Raw genomic sequence first — 24223 nt, forward strand, 5'->3', positions numbered from 1 at the left:
TTTTTGCAGGGGGAGCTGTAACACACTTGCATAGGGTCAGCTGTAGCAGTTAGAAAAAATGTCAACAAACACTTTATTTAATTCTGAAGATACCAAAGTATTGGCAAAGAAATTTTCCCAATGGTGTGCTTCTGGCAAAAAGCTTCATCTCATGTAAAAGTCCAGAGAAAGTCAGTCAGATCAGTGGCAAAATTCAATGGCATTCGCCATGTTACAATTATGCAATCATTACGTCTTTCATTCCTGTAACACGAAGGTCAAGTCAGAAAAACTAGAAAAATATCAGCAAATTCCCAGTGTAGGCTGTAACTCAAGAACAAAGGTTCTCATTGATGAACAGAAGAAGGTGTTGATGGAGTGTCAGAAAGAGACTGCTAAAGTTGTGTCCTTGGACTGTCCACAGAAGGTGATCAGAAAAGAGCTGATAAAATATAAGTCTGGTGAATTTCTGTAGGTTAAACTGGTGCCAGACTAAAATTGAATCAATGGTTAATATTTTATGTGCTTACAGGTAACAAGAACCGCATAAAATATAGCTGCACACATCCATGCCCAAAGAGTCATGGGACAAGTCTGCAACTGCAGGTCCAAATTGGTTTTATGGCTTCTTGAAGCAAAATCTAACTTTGTCCATTAGAATTGGTGAGTCTACTAGCCTTGCATGGGTCCCAGGTATTAATAGTTGCACTCTCTTTAAAAACTTTGTGAACTTATAAAGACATAATTCTTATTGCAAATTATATTTAGAATGTTAATGAAACTGTCTTGGCTTTCCAGACCCTTGATCGCTAAACATGAAGCCACTTAGAACAAATGCCATCTGGAAAAAGAGGTTCACTGGGGTCAATAGAATTTATAGTTGGTGGCATTGGTAGGAAAACTCCCAAGTTTGTGTTCCCTCAAATGCACTTCCCCTTTGCTTAAATACACCAACAGGAAACATTTAAACTGGATATCTTGGAAAAGGTGTCACAATATTTCTCAAAAAGTATACTATTCTAATTCATCCACTTACAGACAGACAATTGTAGGTTTCTGTTTTCCTTGTCCGAGCTTGAATCTGGCTCAAAACTATATGGCTGGATAGTTCCAATTACCTCCCATTTTTGATGCACCAATAGTTATGTGTTATGTTGAGGTTGTGAGAGGGCTGTAAGCTAATGGGAGAGAGTGCAAACAAAGGGATGATGGGAAATAGGGGAAAGCTTACTCCACAACAACAATTTTGCCCACAGCTCAGAGGGCAAATGATAATGAACTACAGCCCTCTGCAGAAACTATCCCCCCTAGAAAAATGACTTTTTTTTGGCAAAAATTGGCAAAATCATAATTAAAATTCCATTATTAACACTTTCCAAATAGATCAACAGATGACTGGAGTGGGGTTTTATGTCTTCTTTGCCCTTTTTATTAGAATATAAATGCATAAAAAGTTTTTTTTATAATTACATTAATAAAGATGATGTCATGTGTTATAATTTTTATAAAAATGGAATCCACTGACAGGTCTATCTACAATGTAAGAGACCTCCCTTTGATCCTTTTTAAGATTCATGAGCATCAATTAATGACATGCTGTGACTTTGACTTTCAAAGACTGGACTTCATTTTCTTCAAAGGTCATTTATACTTCTTTGTTGCACAGCAGCATCCGTGTTTGTGTCACAGCTGGATTCTAAGAAACTTTACAGAAAACTCTGTTCTGACATTTACTCCAGGATGTAAGGTGGCAATTATGTGGAAGAATCATATATACAATAGTAACTAAAATAAATTTTAGATGTCAAAAAAAAAAAAAAAAAAAGACAAACATTTAAATAACAAAACAACTCATTTGGGCAACATTGGTGGATTAATATTTCCAAACTGAAACCCTAAAACCAACTAAGTAAAACATACTTTGTTAGTTTTTATGGAAATAGGAAGGAAGAACATTTTTTTGTTGTAATTTAGCTTTTCAAGTTCTTTTGTTTGCTTTATTCAAGGTTTTCTAACATTGTTTTCACGCATCTGCTCAGCCTATTTTGTCATTCCTGCTATGTGTTTTGACAGATGCCAAAAGTGTTATGGAAAGTTGCAAGAAGCACTTTGTAGAGCTGTTGAATGACAACCATGTCAGGCTAGAGAGCACAGAGTAGAAGAGGTGGCTGTTGCGGAGCAAGAAGTAGCAAAGATCAGTAAGAATGAAGGGAAAAATCCATTAAAGAGAATGAAAAGTGGAAAGGCAGCTGATCCTGACAACAATTCTGTGAAGGTATGGAAGTGTTGTGGGGAGTTTTTGGCTGGGCTGTTGAAGAAGATCTTAGGAGAGTAAGAGGTGCCTGAGCAACAAGAAGGAAAGATGTCTTTTGACAGAGTACTGCGAGAGGAGCTGTGCTTCTCTATAAGGATATCTGGTGTGGCAGAAAAGTGTGTATAAAACTGCAGAACAGTGATGATGTGTGCTGGAGGTGCAACAGAGTAGTTCAAGGAAGATGTGGGACTATACCGAGGCTTTTAGAGCCTTCTGGTTTGCTATGGTGATCAATAGATGGACTGATGAAGTTAGGCAGGAATCTCTCTGAACCACAATGTTTGCAGATGACATTATGATTTGTTGTGAGTGAAGAGGGAGAATCTTTAGAGGTGGTGGTTTGTTCCAGAAAGGAGAGAAGTGAAGGTCATTTGCAGTAAGACGGTCCATCCATCTTCCACTCATCCGCAACTGGGTTGCAGGGGCAGCAGTCTAAGCAAAGATGTCCAGACTTCCCTCTCCATGGCCACTTCGTCCAGAACCTCTGGGGGGACCCCAAGGGGTTCCCAAGCCAGCCGAGAGGCGTAGTCTCTCCAGCATGTCCTGGATCTTCTCTGGTACCTCGATCCAGTGGGACATTCCCAGAACTCCTTCCCTGGGAGGCGCACAGGAGGCATCTGGACCAGGTGGAGGAGAAACTGTCACCTGCAGGTGACAGAGCTTCTCATCCTATCTCTAAGGGAGCGCCCAGCCACCCTACAGAGGAAGCTCATTTCAGTCGCTTGACCCAGAGCTCATGACCATAGGTGAGTACTGGAACAAAGATCGACCGGTAAATTGAAAGCTTTGCTTTCTGGCTCAGCTATCTCTTCACCACAATGGACCGGTGCCTAGGTTACAGGTAAACTCTGTGAATGAACCAATTTAGTGGTAACAAAAGGATCTTTCTGTGAGCCAAACTATAGGATATTTGACGTATTTTAATTATTGTTATGCCTTAAATGGCAGCATAGAAGATAAATGGATCTTCTTGACTTGTACGTCTTCTAGCGCTAGAATTTTTCTTTTTGTTGCTTTTGTGTTAAGAGAGTCCTGATTATGCCAAACGTTCAACAATTCAACAAAAATTTGTTTCATATGCATTTTTATTAAAATATGTACGAAGGGAAATTAACTGAATTAAAAAAAAAAGGTAACGGAGTTACTGAGCTGATAATGTGAAAATCTTTGATTTGATCAATAATTAATGTTCATACTTACTGTAAAAGGTGTCCAAATTATTTAAAAGGCAAGTGTCACCATGCTGCAGAGATGAACAGTTGGTGGGTGCAATGCTGCACATTCAACCATGCACCAAAGCTGCTGGATATTTTATTGAAACACTTCAGGCTGACCTTTTCAAACAGATTATTTCATTGCATTCTCAAGCCATAAAAGTTTAAATATGCATATTTTTATGTGCTCTATTTTTTGTGAAATGTGTGGAGAAAAAGAAATTCCTTGCATCTTAAAGACATCTCTTATCTTTTAAAATGCTAAATTCTTAATAAAAGACAACAAGGTTAATAAAATATGTTTGAAGAATGGGAGGGAATGTGCTCAGCCATAATAATGAAGAGGTGAGTAAAGCTTGTCATATGAAATGTATTGCAGTAGATGAGTGACTTGTTAATGTGTAACTGGTTGCTGGTTTAATGAGTCTGACTTAATAAAATAGTGTGATAGTATCTGCTGAATAATTATTCTTTACTTAGTTATTTTTCTTTTTGGAAGTTTTTGGATTTATTTACTTATCTTCATATCTTTGAAACTCTTGAAGGGAAAAATAAGATTTTCAGCACCAACTGTGGAAAATGTTCAAGATAACTCAATTCTGTTTGTATTTAAAAGTGTTCTGCTCTTTTGACATACATTTTGGTTTGTTAAGTTTAAGTAAACCTTTCAATATTGCCTCAGGGAGTTCAAATCTGCACATTTTTCTACAAAGTTTTGACAAATATCTATACAAATACAGGAATTTACCGTCAGACCCTGCTGGAAGCCTGCTGGACTCTCCAAACACAGAAAATGTTTGAATATTTGTGTCTGGGAGCTGTGAGTGTAGAGTCAGACAGCTCATTGTTGTAGACCACGAGGCTGAATATCTTAGCTGGGATGTTCTGCTGAGTGGTGCAAGGACCTTCATCTGCCACTTCTATGTGTGAAGGGTTGTAGACATGGATTTGGGTGTCCAGGTCATTTTAGGTTGACCATTCTGTCGACAAAATCAACATGACAAATGGCTTTTTAAGACATTTAGGTTGTGAGACATGGGCTAAAAACTTCATAATCATAATTAAAGCACTACTAGGAACGTTTTTTTGGATTAAAAACATTTTCAAAATGGGTAAAAGATTGATCATATTTTGTCTTTACATAAATCCTCATTAATTTACCTTTTGTTCCAACAAAAAGCATTGTTTTTGTGCTACAGTTTCTGAACGCATGCCTACCTAATTCAGCCTTGTTGTAGAAAAATTCTCAAATATCTCTTTAACAAGTTTCCACAAATCAGCAACTTTATTTAATTGAATCTTCATTCTTCATAAAATGTTTGCCGGTCGTTTAAACTTTGTGATGAAGATTTTCTCTTCAACGTCAAAGTAGAGGCTAACAACCGGACGCTAGCTTCGGCTACATCCAACTTTTGAGGTGTGATGGATAAATATAGCAAAATAAAATGACACAGCTGTCGCTAAACTAGTATTTTCTAAATATAATCGAACAGGAATCCACCGTGTCTCCATCTTTATTATCTGCGTGTGTGAAACAGTCGATAGTCTGTCACCACTAATTAGCTAGAGCAGCTTCTGCTACATGACAAGAATTGTCTCAATAACTTTGTATGTCGAGGAAGACTCCTAGTTTTGTCATTTTATTGTTTTTTGAAGTTGAATGCTCTTATTCTGCTTCCTCAATGGCTCTATATTGTCCCCAAAGAAACTCTTCAAATGTGTTTTATTGTTTGGTTTTTGTATTTAGCCTTGAGCTACTAGCTTAGCAATCCAGGGAGCCATGCAGGTAGCTGCTTTAAATTACATAACCAAGATGGATGTTGTGACCAGAATCCAGCAGTTTTTCAAAATAAAGCTTAATTCAGGATCAGAAAAAAAACTAAAGGGAAATAGTCTAAGTTTACACGTGTATTTATTTCTGTCTGCAGCCCGGTACCAAATGACCCACGGACCGGTGCTGGTCTCCGGCCCGCAGGTTGGGGACAATTGGTTTATTGTATTCTTTCCACTGTTGTGATGTGTAAGCATGAATTTAGAGCTTAATCGAGTTCCTTATGTACCTTTTTGGCTAAAAAGCTTTCTCTTGACAAATTCGGACTGGTTCTTGCTAGTGTTGGTGGTATCATTGGCAAGTTTGGCAGATGTAAATTGTAAATGTTTTTATGGTAATATTGTATATTGCTTTAACCCTTATATTGTGTTTGGGTCAAAATTGACCTGTTTCAAGTGTGAAAATTTGTCATTTTTTTTACCCAAACACAATATAGGAGTTAATAATACTGTGCAGCTGTACTGATTATTTTCTTTAATTGTGAAATTCTCATCCAGTGTTGTTGCTTGCATTTTTAGCGGCCAAAAATAAAGTACCACATTTTACTGCCAAATGATCCTCGTTTATTAATCACCATCACTGCAAAACAAATAATAACTGGTCTCCAACAACCGGTCTCTTTCAAACAGCACATCCTCTGCATTTTTGAATAAGTGCCAGGGCTACTTTTAGGCACATTTATGGTAGGTCATTTGTTGAATATGAGAAGATGATCATTGAGGATTCCAAATTGATGGTGAAGCTCTTCTATAATGAAGGAATCTCGAGAAAGATTAGGAGCTCTCATTGAAAGAATAAGTTAAAGCCAAAATCTTCATCTATAAGGAAGTCCTGAAGGAGGCTCTTCCGGAGAGGATACCCCCAGTGATGAACATGGTTCCTTTGTTTCAGACTTTTTAACTTGGGGACCAGAATTGCATAGGAAAATCAGAAGAAATGAGGTAAAAGTATTTTAGAACTCGGCCACAGGCGACAATCTTACACATTTACAACCATATGTTTTTAGTGAATATTCATTAAACATGCACCATCTTTAAAAGAAACAGAATAATTTGTAGTAATAAGTTGCAATTTATGTATTATGTTCTGTAATTTATAAAGTTCCTGAACTTTAAACTGAACTCCTGTTCTCTCAGTGGAGATGTCAGCTTTTGCTCCAGGGCATCGTACCTGGAGGAAGGGTTCAGCTCTGGTGAACAGGGAGCAGCACGATGGCGTGTTCTTGTCCTAAGCTACAGCACAACTCTCCTGTGTAAGAAAAACTGAGCATGACCCAACTTTCTATGTCTTTACTTTCACCGTTTCCCAGGCATCTTTCTGCCTGAGCTCGGTTGTCTGTGAAGCTTTCTGTCTTTCTGTTCTTATTTTTCCTGAAGCCTGTCATGAGGGTTTTTCATTTGCCACATAGAAATGCTTTTGTCATATCCAATTAAGCTAACAAACACAGCAACATGGGTCCTGCCAGACGGTTTTGATCTAACATTTATGACCGTCTTGTCACATTGGAATGGTGGAGATGGATTATAACAATCTTACATGATTAGACTTTGTGCAGAGGTTAGATTTTTTTTTCACAGTCTTAGTGAAAGGCCTCATGTATGATGTAAATTAAAAAAAAAAAAATTCCAGTAAACTGAGTCAATATTTCTTCATTTCTTTCACAAAATATCTGTCTCAACATTTAAAATCCTCTATATCCCCCATGTGGGCTATATATTTTTGTTTAAAATAAATAAATAAAAAAAACTGTCAAACTTGTATAAATTACCATCTTCTTTATGTGTCATACCCAATGTGTCTTACTATTAACGTGTTTGAATTAAAACTCAGTAACAATCGGTTTGCTAGTAGGCTGCTAGCAGTTTGAAGCTGGCGAAAGTATGGTGCACTGGGGTTCTGTCCTCTGTTCTCATTTACTTCTCTTCTCCTCTATTCTTCATAAATCATTTTCTATAGTTCTCTATGGTTCTGTTTGGTGCAGTGCAATTCACGTGTTGTCCTTCGTTTTCACTCCCCTCCAGGGGAGCGGGGAAGATTTCAGATTCCAGGTGGATCACCTGTGCTCCTGTTCTTGGCCGTGGACCACGCCTCTGGCTTGTCTTGGCTGTGGACCTCTCCCCCAGCTATCAACTTAAATAACTTTCAATGTTTTACTCCCCATAAGCTATAATTTGTCAAGATTATACAAGATAGAAATAAACACAAGATAACATAGGGCGATTAATAACTATGAAATAAAATGATCTGGGGGCCAGATAGAATTACCCGGCGGGCCAGATCCGGCCCCTGGGTCTTGACTTTGACACATATGGTCTAAGGGCAAGAAAAACAAGTTTAGCTTCGTCTGTTTGGCTTACTTAAGCTATCAGCTATTGTTTATATTTTTGACAGACTTTCTGTTTATGTACAATTAACATGAGACATTTTTTTTGTGATATTGGGTTAATTAAATAAAATTTAATTGAATCAGTCCCACAACTCCCATAACAAACCGTTTCATTTTAGAGCAGTTCTACCAGTCTGAAGCTTTCGGTATAGATTACTTTCTCAAAAGTTTTCTTGTTTTCTCAGTGCAGGAATAATCCTTAAGCAAGTGATGCAACCAGTCAACTTAATACTTGATGAATAGTGCAAAGTAAGGAAGAATTAGGTCTCATTGTAGGAAAAACCCTTGGCTGCAGTCAGGTGGCCGTCAGGTGTGCAGAATGGATCATCTTCACAGAATGGTAAATGGTGTATACTTGTATAGTGCTTTCTACCCTCCTTCGACCCATTCACCTAGTCACGCAGACATTCACACACTGGTGGTGGCTCCGCTGCCGAACTCTGGCGCCATCCTTCCACCAGAGGCAATTTGGGGTGCAGTATCTTGCCCAAGGACCCTTCGACACATGGGCGGGCAAGGCGGTAGTCGAACCCGCTCACTTCCAAACAGGAGGCGACCACCCTACTGCTGCACCACGGCCACCCCAGAAGAGGGATATACAATAAAAAGTCCAACCACGTCACCCTTAAAAAGTAATTTTGGACACCACTACTCGTCCAAATGCCCCTACAATTGGAAGAATAGAGAAGCCGTAGGGGTAAGGTAAAATTTCCGATTCCGCCTTAGAGAAAAATCATCTGGTCGCCGTAAAATTTTAACTTCTTCTTAAAACCTCCTCAGCTGCCGCAAGGCGTGTAGAAATGCAAACACCACCTTCCGACTACAAATGCTGCTGCCAAATTTGCTGAAAAACTTCCAAGTAGGTCCCAATGCAGTGGTATTTTGGAATATGTGACTGTAGCCTTAGGCAATTAGGCAACACGTCTTGTTGTCTGTCAACCACTCAAAGACGTTCAGGGTAAATTGAGCCAAACTGCCAACAACAGTGAGTTCTGCAAAATAGGTTGTGATGGAAAATAACTTGGGAGGCGCTGTTTGGTGATGAAAGCGACTCCTTACATATGTTTGTGTGGATTTGGACTTTTTTATTCAAGCGTGTTTGTGTTTTTAGATTTGAGTGATCTGAGAGTGATGAAGAAAGCAACAGAATTTTGCTTTTTTTTATTTCTTATGGAAAATTATCGCAAGGTTAAATGGTATTTCACTTGCAGCCGGTACAGCCACACAGCTGCTCCATGTAGACTCTTTCTTAGACCCTATTAATAGAGTTGACAGGCTTTCAGTAGAGCACACGATGATATTTGCTCAGGTCAAAATCTTTGCGGAAGAGTTACTACAAGTCAAAAGTAAAATAGAAGAAAATTGACTATAAGAAGAAATACATAACAGGCTGGGGAGGAAAGGATACTGCCAACCTTTGCCTTTCATGACACTAAAATTACATTCACTATTGGTGAAACTCTGTAGGTTTACTGAGTCCAATCCAGGTGATCAAAGAACTGTCTATCTTGTGGAGACATGGGTTTCTGGAAATGTGGAGTTTATTGACTGTTTAAACATTATTCACCATGTCAAAGATGCAGTCCAAACATGGATGTCAGATGGGTTTCTATATGGCTGTAAACCAGAAGTGTGCCACAAACTACACAGAGTGAGAGATGGAGCTCTCTAAACACTATGAGCTGATCCTGTCTGCCAAGAGGATTCACACAGATCACTGTCATTTTAGCGTATGTCCCAGCTCCTGATTTTCACCTCGCTGCTGAGGTGAATCTCAGAAAGATACAACAGAGATGTCAATCAAAGGGGAGCAGGCGGTATTTCTATTAGGTGATTTTAGTAATTATGATATTACGATGCATCTTATTAGCTTGGACCAATATGTTACACTTCTAACAAGATATCAATGAGTAATTTTGTAAAATAAGTTATTTTTACACTTTTACTAAAAACAAATACTATAATTTCGTTGCTTAAATTTTCGGGACATGGGTGATGTCTTTATTTTGCGCTTTGGTCTGGTTAAGTGAACTATGTTATGTCCAGTCTGTGTCTTCAGTGATCTCTGAACCTACTGGGGTGCGATTTTCTGTGCCGAGATTGGAATAAATAAAGATTTTGATCAAGTGAAAGGGACACACACACACACTCAGCTACACACTGGAACATTTCTGATACTGCTGTCAGTGTGAGTCAATGTTTCCTTTGATATTTCAGTTTCCCCTTATCAAGTCAGTTCATGATAATAAATAAAAAAACACTTTTGAGATTTTTATGGATGTCATACACGCTCGGCATCCTATTATGCTGATTTGCTCCTTGATTATTGTGAATGTGAAACTCTTTGAATGGTTGACAATATTGTTCCCAGGGAGGTAAAAATAAATTGTCAGAAAATAGAAGGCGTGGGAATTTAACATAGCTGTCATAAATCATAAATAAAAACTAGAATGCAGAGAACACAAATTCAACTTTCAGGTTGAAAAGTTGTTTAAAAGAAATCATCCCATTTGCTACACAGAAGTGAGAAATGCAAGAGTCTTAAAATTATTTTTTAAGTAAAAATTAACTAAGCTGTATATCACATATGGACAGGCCTTAAACTCAATTGGAATGTCCAGGAATGCTGACATATGTAAGACCATCTGGATTGGTTTGCCTTTACACACGGCTTTCTCAGGAGAGAATCAATGACAGAAGCAGAGCAAACCGCTGGAAAAAGTCATGCAGTTCCAACAGCTGCTCATTTGGGGCCTTATTGCCTCAAATGAACTCTGACCAGAACAGAATAAAAGCTTGAAGGTATAAATCAAGTAGTTTCTCTAGTGTTTTTGTATTTTTAAGCTATTTTATGTCAATTTCTTTACTGACTTTGTTCTGTCATTCATCTTCTCCCTGCAAGTAAACAGAGATCTGCTTCATGTTGTAGAAATTGCTGATACAACTTTTTGATTCAACTTGAAGGTTATAAACTTTAGACAAAAATCAGTTTATGCTGTGACTTGCTACTTAGTACTTACCAGTAAATAATTAGAGTTGGACACCTCTCTTTCAATATGCATCAAATTCAATGCTAGACGCTTGTTTAAAAAGGTGATCATAAAAAAAGTTTTAACTATTTATCTCATTTACAATACGTGGAAGGATGATGTTGAGAGATCAGATTAATTTATTGTTCTACACTGTAAAAAGTGAAACACTGGAACAAAAGTTCTATGATTTGCTACATTTAAAATGATTAGTTTTCATAAAATTAATTGAGTTAATAGTTTTCTCAACTTAAAATTGTATTTCAATAAAAACTATGTTTTAATGTAGCAAATTAATTCAATTCAATTTTATTTATATAGCCCAAAATCACAAAGAAAGTAGCCTCATTGGGCTTTATATATCTTCTTTTATAGATCTAATGTTTCACTTTTTACAGGTTACAAAATCTTTGGCACATCTCCGTGTCTGGGCTTATGAGATCATTCAGAGGTTCTCCTAGTACGGTGAGGTTCACCATCTACTGCAGGAGCTGACGGAATATTTCACTGGTGTGACCCAGTTTGACTACTAGTCTGAGGAGGGGAAAAATAAAAAATAAAAAAAAAATCGAGTATCTTTTTATTATCGTCTCTGTAGAAAAAAAAAAAAAAAGAAAAATATCATAAAGTTCAGAAGGAGAATGATCAGTTTCTCATCTACTCTGTAAAAAGTGAAATGTTGGATCAATTAATAAAATTCTGTAATTTGTTACACTTAAAATTTTTTATGGTTTTCTCAACTCCAAAATTCAATTTGATGAAAACTAATCATTGTAAATTTGACAAATAACAGAACTTTTGTTAATTGATCCAATGTTTTCCTTTTTACAGTGTGTGATGTTTTTGGACTCCACCCACTGATTGTGTCGTCAACATGTCTGAGTCCCTGTTTAGTTGACATGACATGTTTTCTTTGTCAAAGTTCAGATTTTTGAAGACATTGATGCACCCCAACGTCCAACTCGTTCCAGGTTTCCCAAAATGCACTGCTGCCAGACTCTTGTGCTGCCCGCAATGTTCGAATTGCACTGCAGAACCTCTGACCGTGTCTGTACATTGACTTAGCATTGAAACTGGAAGCCCCTGACAGGCAAATCGCGTACAGTCTGAATGCACCTTAACAGTGAATTCTTGGTTGTTCTGCTGACTATAAATCCAACAGAAATGGACTTCATTGGTTTCTATGAAATTCAAATTTCTGGAGCAATTAACTTTAGATGCACAAAGAACACAAAGAAGACTTCCAACTTCTGCCTACAGCTTGCTCAAACATTACACACATCGGGAGCAAACAGACTGATATGAAGCTATGTTTACATTTAAATAATCAATACCATCATTATTTTACTCCCTTAACTTTAGTTGAAGCCAGCAATCATGGTGAACCTCTGTTGCTCGTGGAAACAGTTTGATAAAGTCTTGAAGTTTATACTCTCTACTCCCTGAACCTGTACATGTCAAGTATTTGCCTTTCTTTCCTATTTTTAAACGAGTTGCTACAACACTGACCGGAAAGTGTAGCGGCTCTTTAGGGAGACAAGTAACTAGTTTTGCTTGATGGATAACATCTTCCTGTGGAAGTGGACTGTACCAGGAGGATTTTCTGTACTTCATAAATATTTGTGCCACAAGGGAAGCTGCATGTGTATTTGTCTCTGGTCCCTCCAGTCCTATGGGTCCCTCACAGACTCACAGTGTAAGGCCCACAGGATTCAGATGCTCCACAAGGACTGCAGTACCCACTCTAGTTCTTAGTCTGGTGCACTTATTTTATGGTTATTACCAAAATATGCGTCACCGTGTTGGCACAGCACGTGTTTTGTTTTCAGTACATTTCTCTAGCACATGAAATTCAAAACTTTAAAATTCTTGGCTCCAACACTATTAAAATCAAGGACTGATTTTAAAACCAGGGATTATAACGTAACCATTTCTCCAAACGCATGGTCTACAAATCCAGTTTATGCAGTGTCTTTTGAATAAATACATGACAAAATGCATTCAAAAAGCATGAACAAGTCACTGGGGAATTAGGAATAATCCCCAGATGAATACATTTACAATAAAGAGGTAACATTTGAAAGGCAGTTGGTAAAAGATCAGTGCTGCTGGAAGTAGCTGCTCCCTGTAGTGACACCATTTTCAATGCAGTGAAAAATGAAGTGTCTCCATACAACAGACACATCTTCAAAACGCATGACTCCTTGTCTCGAAAGACTATGCTACAGGAATGCTTAATTTTCTTAGCTGATCCACATGACCACATATAAAATGTATAGTTATAAAATACTTGAAGTTATACTCCAATGCAGGGATCATATCTCACATGACAGGGTGGGTACTGGAATGCAGTGAGAAAGGACAACATGATAAAACATGCAGACTCAGTTAGGGTTAAAATTCTCATTAAAATAAAAAAAAAGGACCAACCAACCCCTCTACTTGGCTCAGACATGAGTGAAAACATCATCATACAGGTTAATCTCACTGTAACACCAGGACAAGACACTAATCAAGCTTACTAACCAGGTTTTAGGTATAAGATCTTAAACAAGCATTAGTAATGTGTTCGGAAGCCTATATAAGACATTTACAAGATATTCATTGGCATTTCAGATGTCTTGTTTGTGTTGATAAATTGCTTTCAAACTACTAATTAATATAACTGTCTTTCTTAATAGTTTATTTAAAGTTTTGCATCACCATATTGCATCCATCCATCCATCCATCTCCTTACGCTCTTCAGGGACCAGGTTGCGGGGGCAACAGTCTAAGCAATGATATCCAGACTTCCCTCTCTCCGGTCACTTCCTCCTCTGGGGGGACCCTGAGGTATTCCCAGGCCAGCCAAGAGATGTAGTCTCTCCAGCGTGTCCTGGGTCTTCCTTGGGATCTCTGCCTGGTAGGACCTGCCTGGAACACCTCTCCAGGGAGGCATCTAGGAGGCATCCGGACCAGATGCCGGAGCCACCTGAACTGGCTCTTCTCGATATGGAGGGGCATTGGCTCTACTTTGAGCTTTCGCCGGGTGACCCTGATTCTCACTCTATCTCTAAGAGAGCGTCCAACCAGGAAGCTCATTTCAGCCACTTATATTCAGGACCTCGTTCTTTCGGTCACGACCCAGAGTTCATGACCATAGGTAAGTATTGGAACAGAGATTGACCGGTAAATTGAGAGCTTTGCTTTCTGGCTTAGCTCTCTCTTCACCACAATGGACCAGTACAGTACCCACACAACGCCGGACACCACTCTAATCCAGCTGTCAGTCTCATGCTCTGATCTTCCCCCACTCATGAACAAGACCACTACATACTTAAGCTTCTCCACCAGAGGCAGGAGCACAACTGAGGACAGACTCCCTTTCTCCGGTCCATCCACCACCTCAATGACCTAAATCTTAATTTCTTCTTAAACTCAACAAGTCTCCTGTACATAAAAATAAAACTGTGTGCTAAACTTTATTCCCAATGTTTTTAATTAAAGCACCAACAATTTAAATCCATGATTAGAATCAAAACATGACAAAATCATTTAATACAATGTCCATGTTATGGGACACAACTGTCAGTTACTGCACCTTTTTGGTACAGTTTAAAACATTATAAATATCATCTATAATTTTATTTGCTGTTTTGGCTGACTTTAACGGGTTACAGCTGAAGTGGCTAAAATCAAGAAGTCCTACCACTTGCTGGAAAGGGCTGTCCTACAGGACACAGAAACAATCATAGGGAACAAACCCCGAGCAGCGTGATAGAGGCTTAGATCTATCACACTAGACAAGAACCAAAAGTAGGATGTAAAAGAAGCAAATCAGCATGTTAGCTTGTAAGATGCTGTTAGGGAAATTTTACATGGAGCAACCAAGTGGAATAGCATAAAGTAAGATTTGTGCAGAATATGGAACAGAAACCCAAAAGTTAAAGTGGGTCACACTTCCAAAAGTGGTAGATACGAGAGATCAAATATCCTTTGGGACTTCCAGATACAAACGGACAGGATGGCAGTGATGGCAATGTGGGGAAAAAGAGGAAAAATACGGAAGAAATACAATAAGGTAAAAGTGGTACTCGTGGTAATTGGAGCACTTGGAGCAGTAGTCCCAAAATTGGAGGAGTGGCTACACTAGATCCCTGGAAAACCCCAAGTCCAGAAAAGCACAGTGCTAGGAACAGCAAATGCTGCGCAGGACCCTCAAGCTCCTGGTTTCTGGTAGAGGGCCTAAACTTGGAGGAGGAACCACCTTGAAGATAATTATGATTTCATATTTTTCCCCCATTTTTTTTTGTGCTGCGAGATGCTGTTTGATAAATAAACCAAATTTACCTCCAAAAGACTACCATTTGATCTCTCACCATGGACTACAATCAATATGCTACAATGCAATATAGTTATATTAACTTTTAGTGAATATATTTGTTTATAATTATTGCTCACATTTGTCCAAATACTTCTAACCTGTATTTATTTATTCATTTTTGTATTAAAACTGTGATACTTTTGCTTGAGCATGTGTGTGTCTTTGCTCACATTTATGTGTGTGTTTCTCACAGCAGCAGCAGAACAGGGCCACCTACAGCAGTGGTTATTAATCCAGTATTCCTGCAGGGAAACACGATCCATCTATCACAAAAGTCATATTTAATTGTGAAAGCTGCGTTCAGATCCGGCAAACTGCCGCTTTACTCAAAGTGCGGAGTTGAACGGAGTGAGGGAATGTTCTGGTGATGAATGACTGTGACCCTCTTTTTGGTTAGACTTGGGCGGGTGGACAGCTGGATAGATCGAGCAAAGCACAGAAAGGAGAACGGAGAGGAGGGGGGAGAGAGGGAGGAAAACTTGGTATTCAGAGAATCACTCCAACTTTTCATCTGCCCTCAGGCCGAGCGGGGGCTCAAGGGAATAACAAGCATCTCCTTCAACCCTTTTCTCTGTTCCCAGGATACAAAGAAGTAAAGCCCTCTAAAAATAGTGTGACTGTATTTCTTTGTGCGCGCTAGTCTGCTGGCTTCTGCAGGACTCCATGCATAATGACTTCCATTAACCTTCACACTACTGAAGGACAGAAAAAAGATTAACTGTGCATAACATCAGACCTTTTCAAGATTTTTTATGCTTTCTGTGTTTCCGAGATTCTTGCTGCTTCTCCCCCGTGGAGAAAATCTTACTCTTTTCCTGTGTTAACAATAACTGACAGGAACAGTTGCCCCAGGGCAGACTATTAAGAAAACATTCCTATTTTGTTCTATTCCAGACCGGTTTAACGTTTATTAAACTTATCGATTAAAGTCGGTTTTACCCCCTCCCTCACTCCTGATATAAGGGGCTAGAGGCTGGAAAGAGTAAGAACTGACACAGATCCACTGAGTTTCTTTGACTCCATGTAGGCCACTTGATTTACGTCTTTAGGCTTTACTTATATGCAGACTAGGAAAATACAATGAGACCCCAGGCCACAAGGGGGCCACAAAGCAACATCTTCAGCCTCTTCTGAATTCATCTTAATTTGCCTATGATTAACATAAATTTTGTTTATAAAGTTGTACGCAATATCTGTGGCTAGTATTTGGTTCCCAACCGTTTATGCACCACAGACCAGTTTATCACCAACCAGTTTTTAAATTGACTAACCTTTAACCCTTTAACACCAGAGCTTTAGCTCTAGCGTTGACATCAATTTTACAACTGTAACTCTTCAGCTGCACATGCAATTAACGTACTTCCAGCAGGTTCTGTCAAGCAACACTTTACATCAACATAAATGAGCTGATTCTGCTGCGGAGGAAAGCAGCTTTGCACCGTTATGTAACAGATTACATTAGTATAGTGTTTACAGATTGGTTTGCACTGAAATACAAATCAGCTTTTCTAGACGTCAGAATCAGCAGATTCAAATTAATCGTAATAACGATTGAAGACTTATTTTATTTGGGTGTTGCAGGGGACATATCTGGTGTTAAGGGGTCAAGGTGAGGAGGATAAAAAATTAAAATGATGTGAACGACAAGACAATTGGTATAGTCAAAATATAATGATAATTATGAATCTACTGTGTATGCAATTTTATCAGCAGCATTCTTTTATCAGTTGAGGTTTAGCATCATACACATTATACAGGGCCATACGTTACAAACTGTGTGAACAATCTGTCAAAATAACTCCCGTTTTTAAGTAGAACTTCTGGTCTTGTCTATTAAAGGAAACATTCTATTTCTTTGAAGTCATGATCTCTCCCTATGTCTCTTCACTGGCTCTAATTTTTAAAACAAAGAACCTTCTAAGGGTGTTTGGTATTTGTCAACTTTGCTAACTTGAGAGTTTCAATGTAAAAGTAATGTACTGTGCATTACCAGAAGAAGCAGCTGCTTTAAGAAAGTAAATGGTTAATGGTGTATACTTGTATAGTTCTTTTCTACCTTCCTTGAGGGCCCAAAGTCCTATTCACACTCTGATGGTACTGCCAAATACCGATGCCAATCTATAACCACTAGAAGCAATGTGGGGTTCAGCGTCTTAGACACATGGGCGGGAAAGGTGGGTATCAAACCTACAACCATCTGATCAGAGGTCGACCGCCCTACTGCCGCACCACGGCAAGGTAGTGGATGTAGACGAGATGGATTTGAGGCGACCAAGATAAAAATAGTAAGTTAGACAGCAGTGGTGAAGAAAATGTTGGTCCTCTTCCAAAACATTATCCAGAATAAGATAAATATAACTGAGCTAATGTAAGTTATGTTCTCTCTCTGTGGAGCTGGGTACCAAGTGACCGGTGAATTTGTGCCATTCCATGATCTGGGGGTTGTGGGACCCTGACAGAGAGGGCAATGTCAGCCAAGAGGTGAGAGGTGGGAAATGAAGAGTTGCTGATTGTTGTGTTTTTATGCAAAGCATTATTATGGGCACGATGACAATCCACAGAGTGGTAGAATGAGGCATTTATTCATGAAGTTGTGATGTTAGGAGTTAGGTCTTTAAATGTTTGGAAAGGGAAAACTGCAATTCCAACATAATGCTGAGTGGTATGAGGTACATAAGTAGAGCTCTACCCAGTTTACTAATGGTATCATTGGGAGGATCATTATCAGGATGGCTTAATAATCTCTTATTTGAACGGAACTACAGCTTTTGGAAAAACAATTGCTAATTAATATTTGCATTTTTTGATATAAAAATATGTTACATATAAAAAATATGTTAACTATATTAAGTCTGTATTCAGATTAATGATTGAATCATTTTAAAGTTAATGTTGTTATCAGTGAAAATCGGAGTTTCACTTGTATTGCCTTGTTTTAGCATACACTACACTTAAAGAACAGTGAAAGCTGAATTTCCTTGGTACCTGGACACTTCCCGCTGCAGAGTAGGCTGCATAAGAGAACTGCTGCTGCTGTCCGTCTATTGGTCCACGCTGGTCACATGAGATACCAGTGGGTAAGAAGCACTGATGACTCGACCTGTCAGTGATGGTGTTGGGTGTAGATCCAGGTGTGCTGACCAGGACTGTGTGATCAGACACTTGAACGTTGGTCAAACCGAATTCCACCCACTGCCTGTACAGGTACCTGGCTCTGGCTTCTTCACCCTCATCTGAAAGGCTGGAGAATGACCTAAAACAGCAGAAAAGGGAAAACTTTTTACCCGTTTATCTGTTGTTTTGCTTAGTTATTGATCAAGATCACAAACACGATGCACCAGGATGAACAAGAAGGAGATCATGAAAGACTACATGAATATTAGGGTGTATTCAGACTCGACACATTTGGAAGAATTGAACCACAACAGCCACCGTAGTCGATGCATTATAGGATGTAAATAGAGTAGGAACATAACAAATGATGAGTCTCGAAATAAGTCATTGGTCTGCAAATATAAAGTTTAAATAAGTTTCCCAACAAGAATTACAAAGAGTAGGAATGTCATTATTCTTTTTCTTGTTAATTTGCCCCGCCCTCATCATTCTTGACCAATGGCGGAAGACATTTTAGTCACGTGGTTTTGTCTACAAGTTTTGGGTTGAAATTTCTGGTTGAAAGGTCCAGTTGGACCAAATTAAGCGAAATCAGTGGATTTTTCCAGTCTGAATACCCTCAAATTCCTGAACCTGTTATCTTTGACAAATGATGGGGTTTTAAGATGAGCTTTCAAAAAAACCTAAAGCCAAAAATGAAACAAAAGTGAGAAAAAATAAATAAATAAAGGACATTTTGAAAAGGTAATACAATGATTTTATACATAAATTTCCTTTTTATGAACAGTATAAACAAAGATGATAGTGTTATTTCTTTTTTTTCTTTTTTTGTTGGAAGCTGGAAGTATAGCGCTGATTTTTTTTGTTTTTTTTGTTCAAAACTTCATGACCTCTGACTGAACGCTGCCTTCTTTGATTCACCCTCTTTCTGACTGCGCTTCCAGGGTTTTCTTCCTTTCAACTCCTGCTGTGCAGCACTGGACTGGAACAAAGGATTCTATGCCCTTTTTTTCTCCAAAAAATACGCTCAGTATATAAAGGTATATAGAGGCAGTAAAATAAAAATAATAATTTAGTTTTAAGTGAAAAGTCAACTGTGTACAACAATAATAATGTCAAAAAACAAATACATATTTCTACACCAACTTCAATAAGTTAGATATTAATTTAAAAATTAGCCACTACTTTATTTGCTTTTTGTTTTAGTTTTTATTCACCATCTTTTGATTTTTACACATACAACTCTTTCGTACAAGGAAGGCAGTAGCTGAAATATCAAATACAAAGACTTTCTCACACTGACCATTTACAAAGAAAAACAATGTTATACACTCAAATGTGTCCCATTACTTCAAGTGGTTCTGGTGATTGTTGCAAAAACTTTCAGAAATTCCTAGATTTCCATCTGACCTTGAATTTCCTCTTGACAAAGTTTCATGAGTTAACCAACAAAGGCCTAGCTTTACTAAAAAGACAACTTTTTATTCAGACGTGGTTGAATGCTCATTGTTCATTATCGTTTAACAGATGCACATTATTTCATTTTTTCTAGGTGGTTAAAGACTAAGTTGCTTTGCAATACCGATAGCACATTATCTAAGAGTTTGTTCAACAGTGAAAAGCCTTCAGTACAGTCAATAGAACAACACAGAATTCTATTCCCACAACTGCCTGATAGATAAAATGTAACTTAAAGAATCTTTCAATGGTCATTGGAAATGTTTTCATGTTTTAGTTGGGAAAGTATCATTTTTTCCTAGTTCATCAACTTTTAGCAATAAAAGGTAAATTAAAACACATTCCTTGGCTTTAGTAACTTAACAACATGTTAGTATGTGAGAAATTGGCTCTAAATTATGATTAGTAATTTTGTGTCTAGATCTTTTTTTTAATTAAAGAACTTTAAAAGACTGAACTAAAAATATGCACTTCCTAGATTTTGTTTTTTAATCTAAAAAAAAAATGAATAAATAAAAAAAAAAACATTCAGTCAGATTGGGCATCTTGGCATCCATCTGCCATTTCGGTTATTCCTGTGCACGGTCATCGGGGTTGCTGGAGCTTATCCTAGCTACTTCGGAGGCGGGAAACAACCTGGACAATCTGTCAGTCCACACAGACAGACTTACAGTCGCTTGGAAAGGACAATTCAGAGTGACCAGTTCATTTAACAAACATGGTTTAGGATTGTTGGAAGAAGACAGATCCCAGAGAGAACTGAGGAAAACAAGGAAATTTCACACCAAAAAGATCCATTCATTATTTAAAACAGAACTTTATTGCAGTGTGGTAACACTGCCAACTTCAACACTACCATGCAGCCATAGATTAGGCTTTGGAATTAGGTTGTTATAATAAATTGTCTTAAAAAAGTGATTTGACATGATCAATTTATTTGAAAGATTTTCTACTGAAAAGTTTGGTTGAATCGTGGCTTAGCTGCAGTCTGTTGTGAAAATTATTTCAAAAAAAATTTAAAGTGAATTCATAGTGGAGTGTCCACTCCGAGAGTAGAAGGTAGCAAGTTCAAAATCTAGGCCAAGTTATACCAAAGACTCTAAAATGGGATCCAATCCATTCCTGCTTTACTCTCAGAATTAAGGGGTTGGTTTGGAGGGTCAAACCACCAAATGCTTCCAAAGTGCGGCTGTATCTGCAGCTCACCAGTAAAATGGGGAGAGGATATTTCACACACCTGGCTGCGAGAGAACTAATTTTATGAAAAATGAATCATGAAGTACTAAAACATTAAATTTTCTTAAAGCACTGATGTACAACGAATGCTTTAAAAGTTCTACACAAAGGAACAAAAATCCATCAGACCAAGAAGAACTGATAGCAACTGAAGTGCCTTATTGCCGGCCCATTTCAATGAGGCCAAATAAATGTAACCACATTTGGTATTATAGGAAATAAACTATAAAAATGATTTTCTGTTTAATTTCTTTAGAACCTTGAAGGGTAACACAATAGGAAAATTGGAGGCTAACTCCATCTCAGTCCAGTTTGAAAAATGCAAAAAACGGGGGCGGGCTGAGCAAGGCAGGTGTGGTTTGGATCTGTGATTGACAGGAAGGTTAGCTTGAGGTAAAATAGTCACGCTGCGTCTTCAATATGGAGAGTCGTACCGAGCAATAAGCTAATAAAGACTAACCTAATAAGGAAACATTCCCAAATGAGACGTTCATTGCAAATCCCATCACCAGGACAGAATCCACTGGGTTCAACCCCAATTGCACTAAACCTCTGTTCTCTAACTTTTACGTCCACTGGAACATAAGGGTTAAAACTGCATTTTTGAGTATTTCCATATTCAAATATTGATGAACCAAGAGCAGAAGAGTTTGTAAACAGTCTGCAGACTCTAATGCATCCACTAATAGATGACTACTAATAGACTAGATCCATGTACGTCTTTGTCTTCATTGTCTAAGCTGGCATTGGTTCCAAACTGTACGACTGGATAGCTATATATATGAATATTGGTCACCGCTGTTGTTGCAGAGGTAATGTTAAGTTGGGGATGTTAGGAACGGTAAGCTAGCAGAAAAAAGTGAAAACAAAAGGATGATGATGGGAAATAAAGACAAACTCACTGTGCTCCAACAGTCCTTCCCACAAGTCAGGAGCAAATTTCTAATAAATTACTGCTGCTCCACAGAAACTATGTTCACAAAAAATGACAGTTTAAAATATATATATACCCGAAAAACGGCAATTAAAAGATTTCTGGAAATACTTTTAAAATAGATCAAAAGATGACTGGAGTGGAACAATAATTGGGTAACTAGACTCCTCTTAAGTGGAAAAATTGAGAGAATGTCCCTTCACTGAAAACTTCATCAGGTTATCTTTTTTCTTGGTTCAGTCCAGGAAATGCTTCTTTCTCTCTGAAAATCCCTGATATCTGAGGTGAAGGATGATCTACCACTCTCGTTCACCCAAAGTGTTGATAAAAGAGCAGGTTTGTTGGTTAATCTGACCACCTCCTCATAAAAGGACCGCCATGGTCGTTCCACACTGTCAAGAAGTTAAACCTGAGGACATGGGGCAGACTGTACATCTGAACCGTGGCGTGAGTCCTGTCGCTGGGATCTGGAGGTTTAAAAGTAGAGCAGTTCTCATGTATTAGTTGTCGTGGTGTAGCGCACAGACACACAAAGTGCCTGCCTTGAGCCGCACTAGCAGGAGAACAGGAGAGAAACACCTACAAGTGAATAATCTAACGTGCACAGTCTGCTCTTCATAAAGTGTGGCAGAAACACAAGCACAAACAAGCTTTAATTAAAATAGAGAAGCTTTATTTAAAAATATATTTTACCCACTGAAGCTACGTTGTGTTATGTTTTGCTGTGTTGGTGAATGCAGCCTCAATTTAATATCATTATGTCACAGAGTCATTATTTCAAAGAGAGTCTGTATAATATAATCTCTCTGTAATATACCAGATAAATAAGTAGCTGCTGAGACACACTTTGAAAAAGGTTCGATGAAGTCATGATTCTCTGGCCATTGACAGTGAAGAACAATAATTACTTCTGATAAGGAGAACCAATCAGGTGAAGATAATAATCTGGGTTTACTTGTATTGTTCAGAACAAGGTGGAGCAGTTTTCCTTGACTCCAGAGGTTAAGACGTAAAGATCACATATTTTTGTACAACATTTGAACCTCTGAGTTGGTAAAGTGATGTGGGTGCTCGGTTTAACAAATCTGACACAAAGTCTAAAAGTCCTTAAAAAAGGTCCCACTCTTTTTTACCCTTTCCTTGCCTATCATGGGGATCACAGGAAAACATTTTTAAATGTTAAATGGTGTATACTTACAGTGCACTTTTCTGCCTTCATCCATGCACACACACACACACACCCACACACACCCACGCATACGGGTTTTGGTGGATTGGGAGGACAGTTTTTTCAAACACGTTTGTTGCTACATTATGGGGACACCCCTTTCTGCTGCCTTTCTAAGGACAAGCAGTATCTCAAAAAATCTATTTGTAGCTGGACTTCACATAACCCAGTTAAAATTTTGAAAAAAGTACTTACAACAAGAAATTCTAATACATGACAAAACACGACATTACCGGGACACTCCATTAGCCCCGCCTTTGGCAAAAAGAGTATTTATGAGGTCCACAGTATTCAAACACACAAACATATCTAAAACGTGACTACAAAGGACCCAACGACATTGATGGGTCCTCCCACACAAAATGCTTTTGTTGAACTTGTATACTGTGTGGTTCACTGTAATAATTGTTTTTTTGAACAAAAAAGTACATTTAAATGCTTAAGACAGTTCTATTTGTGAAATGAAAAGCAAATACAGCAAAAGTTTTAAACAAAAGTTAGTTTTATTTGTCAAAAAGGTGACAAGAATATGTAGTTTTAACTGGAAAAACATTCAAGAATCTAGTGCTTATTTTGTATTATTGTTCTGTCTAATGTAAAACAGTTTTTAGACAAAAATATATAGCAATAAGTGCTTACTTCAAAATGATATTCTTTCTAATGTAAAGGCAAATAAAGAACTAGCCTTTTGACAACTGAAAAAAAAACCAACATTTAAGCCGTGACTGCTTACTTAAAACTATTATATTTCAAAAAACGTCATTTTGCAAACATTTGAATGTGGACCCCACATGGCTTACCTTTGGGCTTAATATTTGAGCCCCAGGTGGGTTTGACCATAGGTTCCACAGTGGCCCCATCTGTTTGCTCACACTAGCTTGAATGGGCACTCAGTAATCTGGCTCACTAGACAGTGTAGCTCGCTAACTCGCTACACTGTCCGTAAGGCAGGTTGTTGGCACACAACGCTTTCCACCGAGCAGCTGGTTAGCGTTACGGACCCAGACCACCGAGTTCCCATCTAAGCCAGTGTGGGCAAACACAGATGGGGCCACTATGGAACTTGCGGACAAATCCACCCGGGGCCCAGAAATTCAGCCCAAAGGTAAACCATATGGGGCCATTTGCAAATGTTTG

The 24223-nt window shown here is 38.3% G+C and overlaps 1 protein-coding gene across 1 annotated transcript in view; it reads right to left on the reverse strand.

Moving 5' to 3' along the window:
• Window positions 1-24223, reverse strand: part of LOC112150722 (inactive N-acetylated-alpha-linked acidic dipeptidase-like protein 2) — a 321270-nt gene that overhangs the window by 223079 nt on the left and 73968 nt on the right. The window contains exon 5 of the mRNA XM_024279192.2: window positions 18102-18369. Coding sequence (XP_024134960.1) covers window positions 18102-18369 — 268 coding nt within the window. The remainder of the gene's footprint in view (window positions 1-18101; window positions 18370-24223) is intronic.

This window comes from Oryzias melastigma, linkage group LG4 (genome assembly GCF_002922805.2).
Source record: "Oryzias melastigma strain HK-1 linkage group LG4, ASM292280v2, whole genome shotgun sequence".
In the NCBI taxonomy this organism is placed as follows: domain Eukaryota; kingdom Metazoa; phylum Chordata; class Actinopteri; order Beloniformes; family Adrianichthyidae; genus Oryzias; species Oryzias melastigma.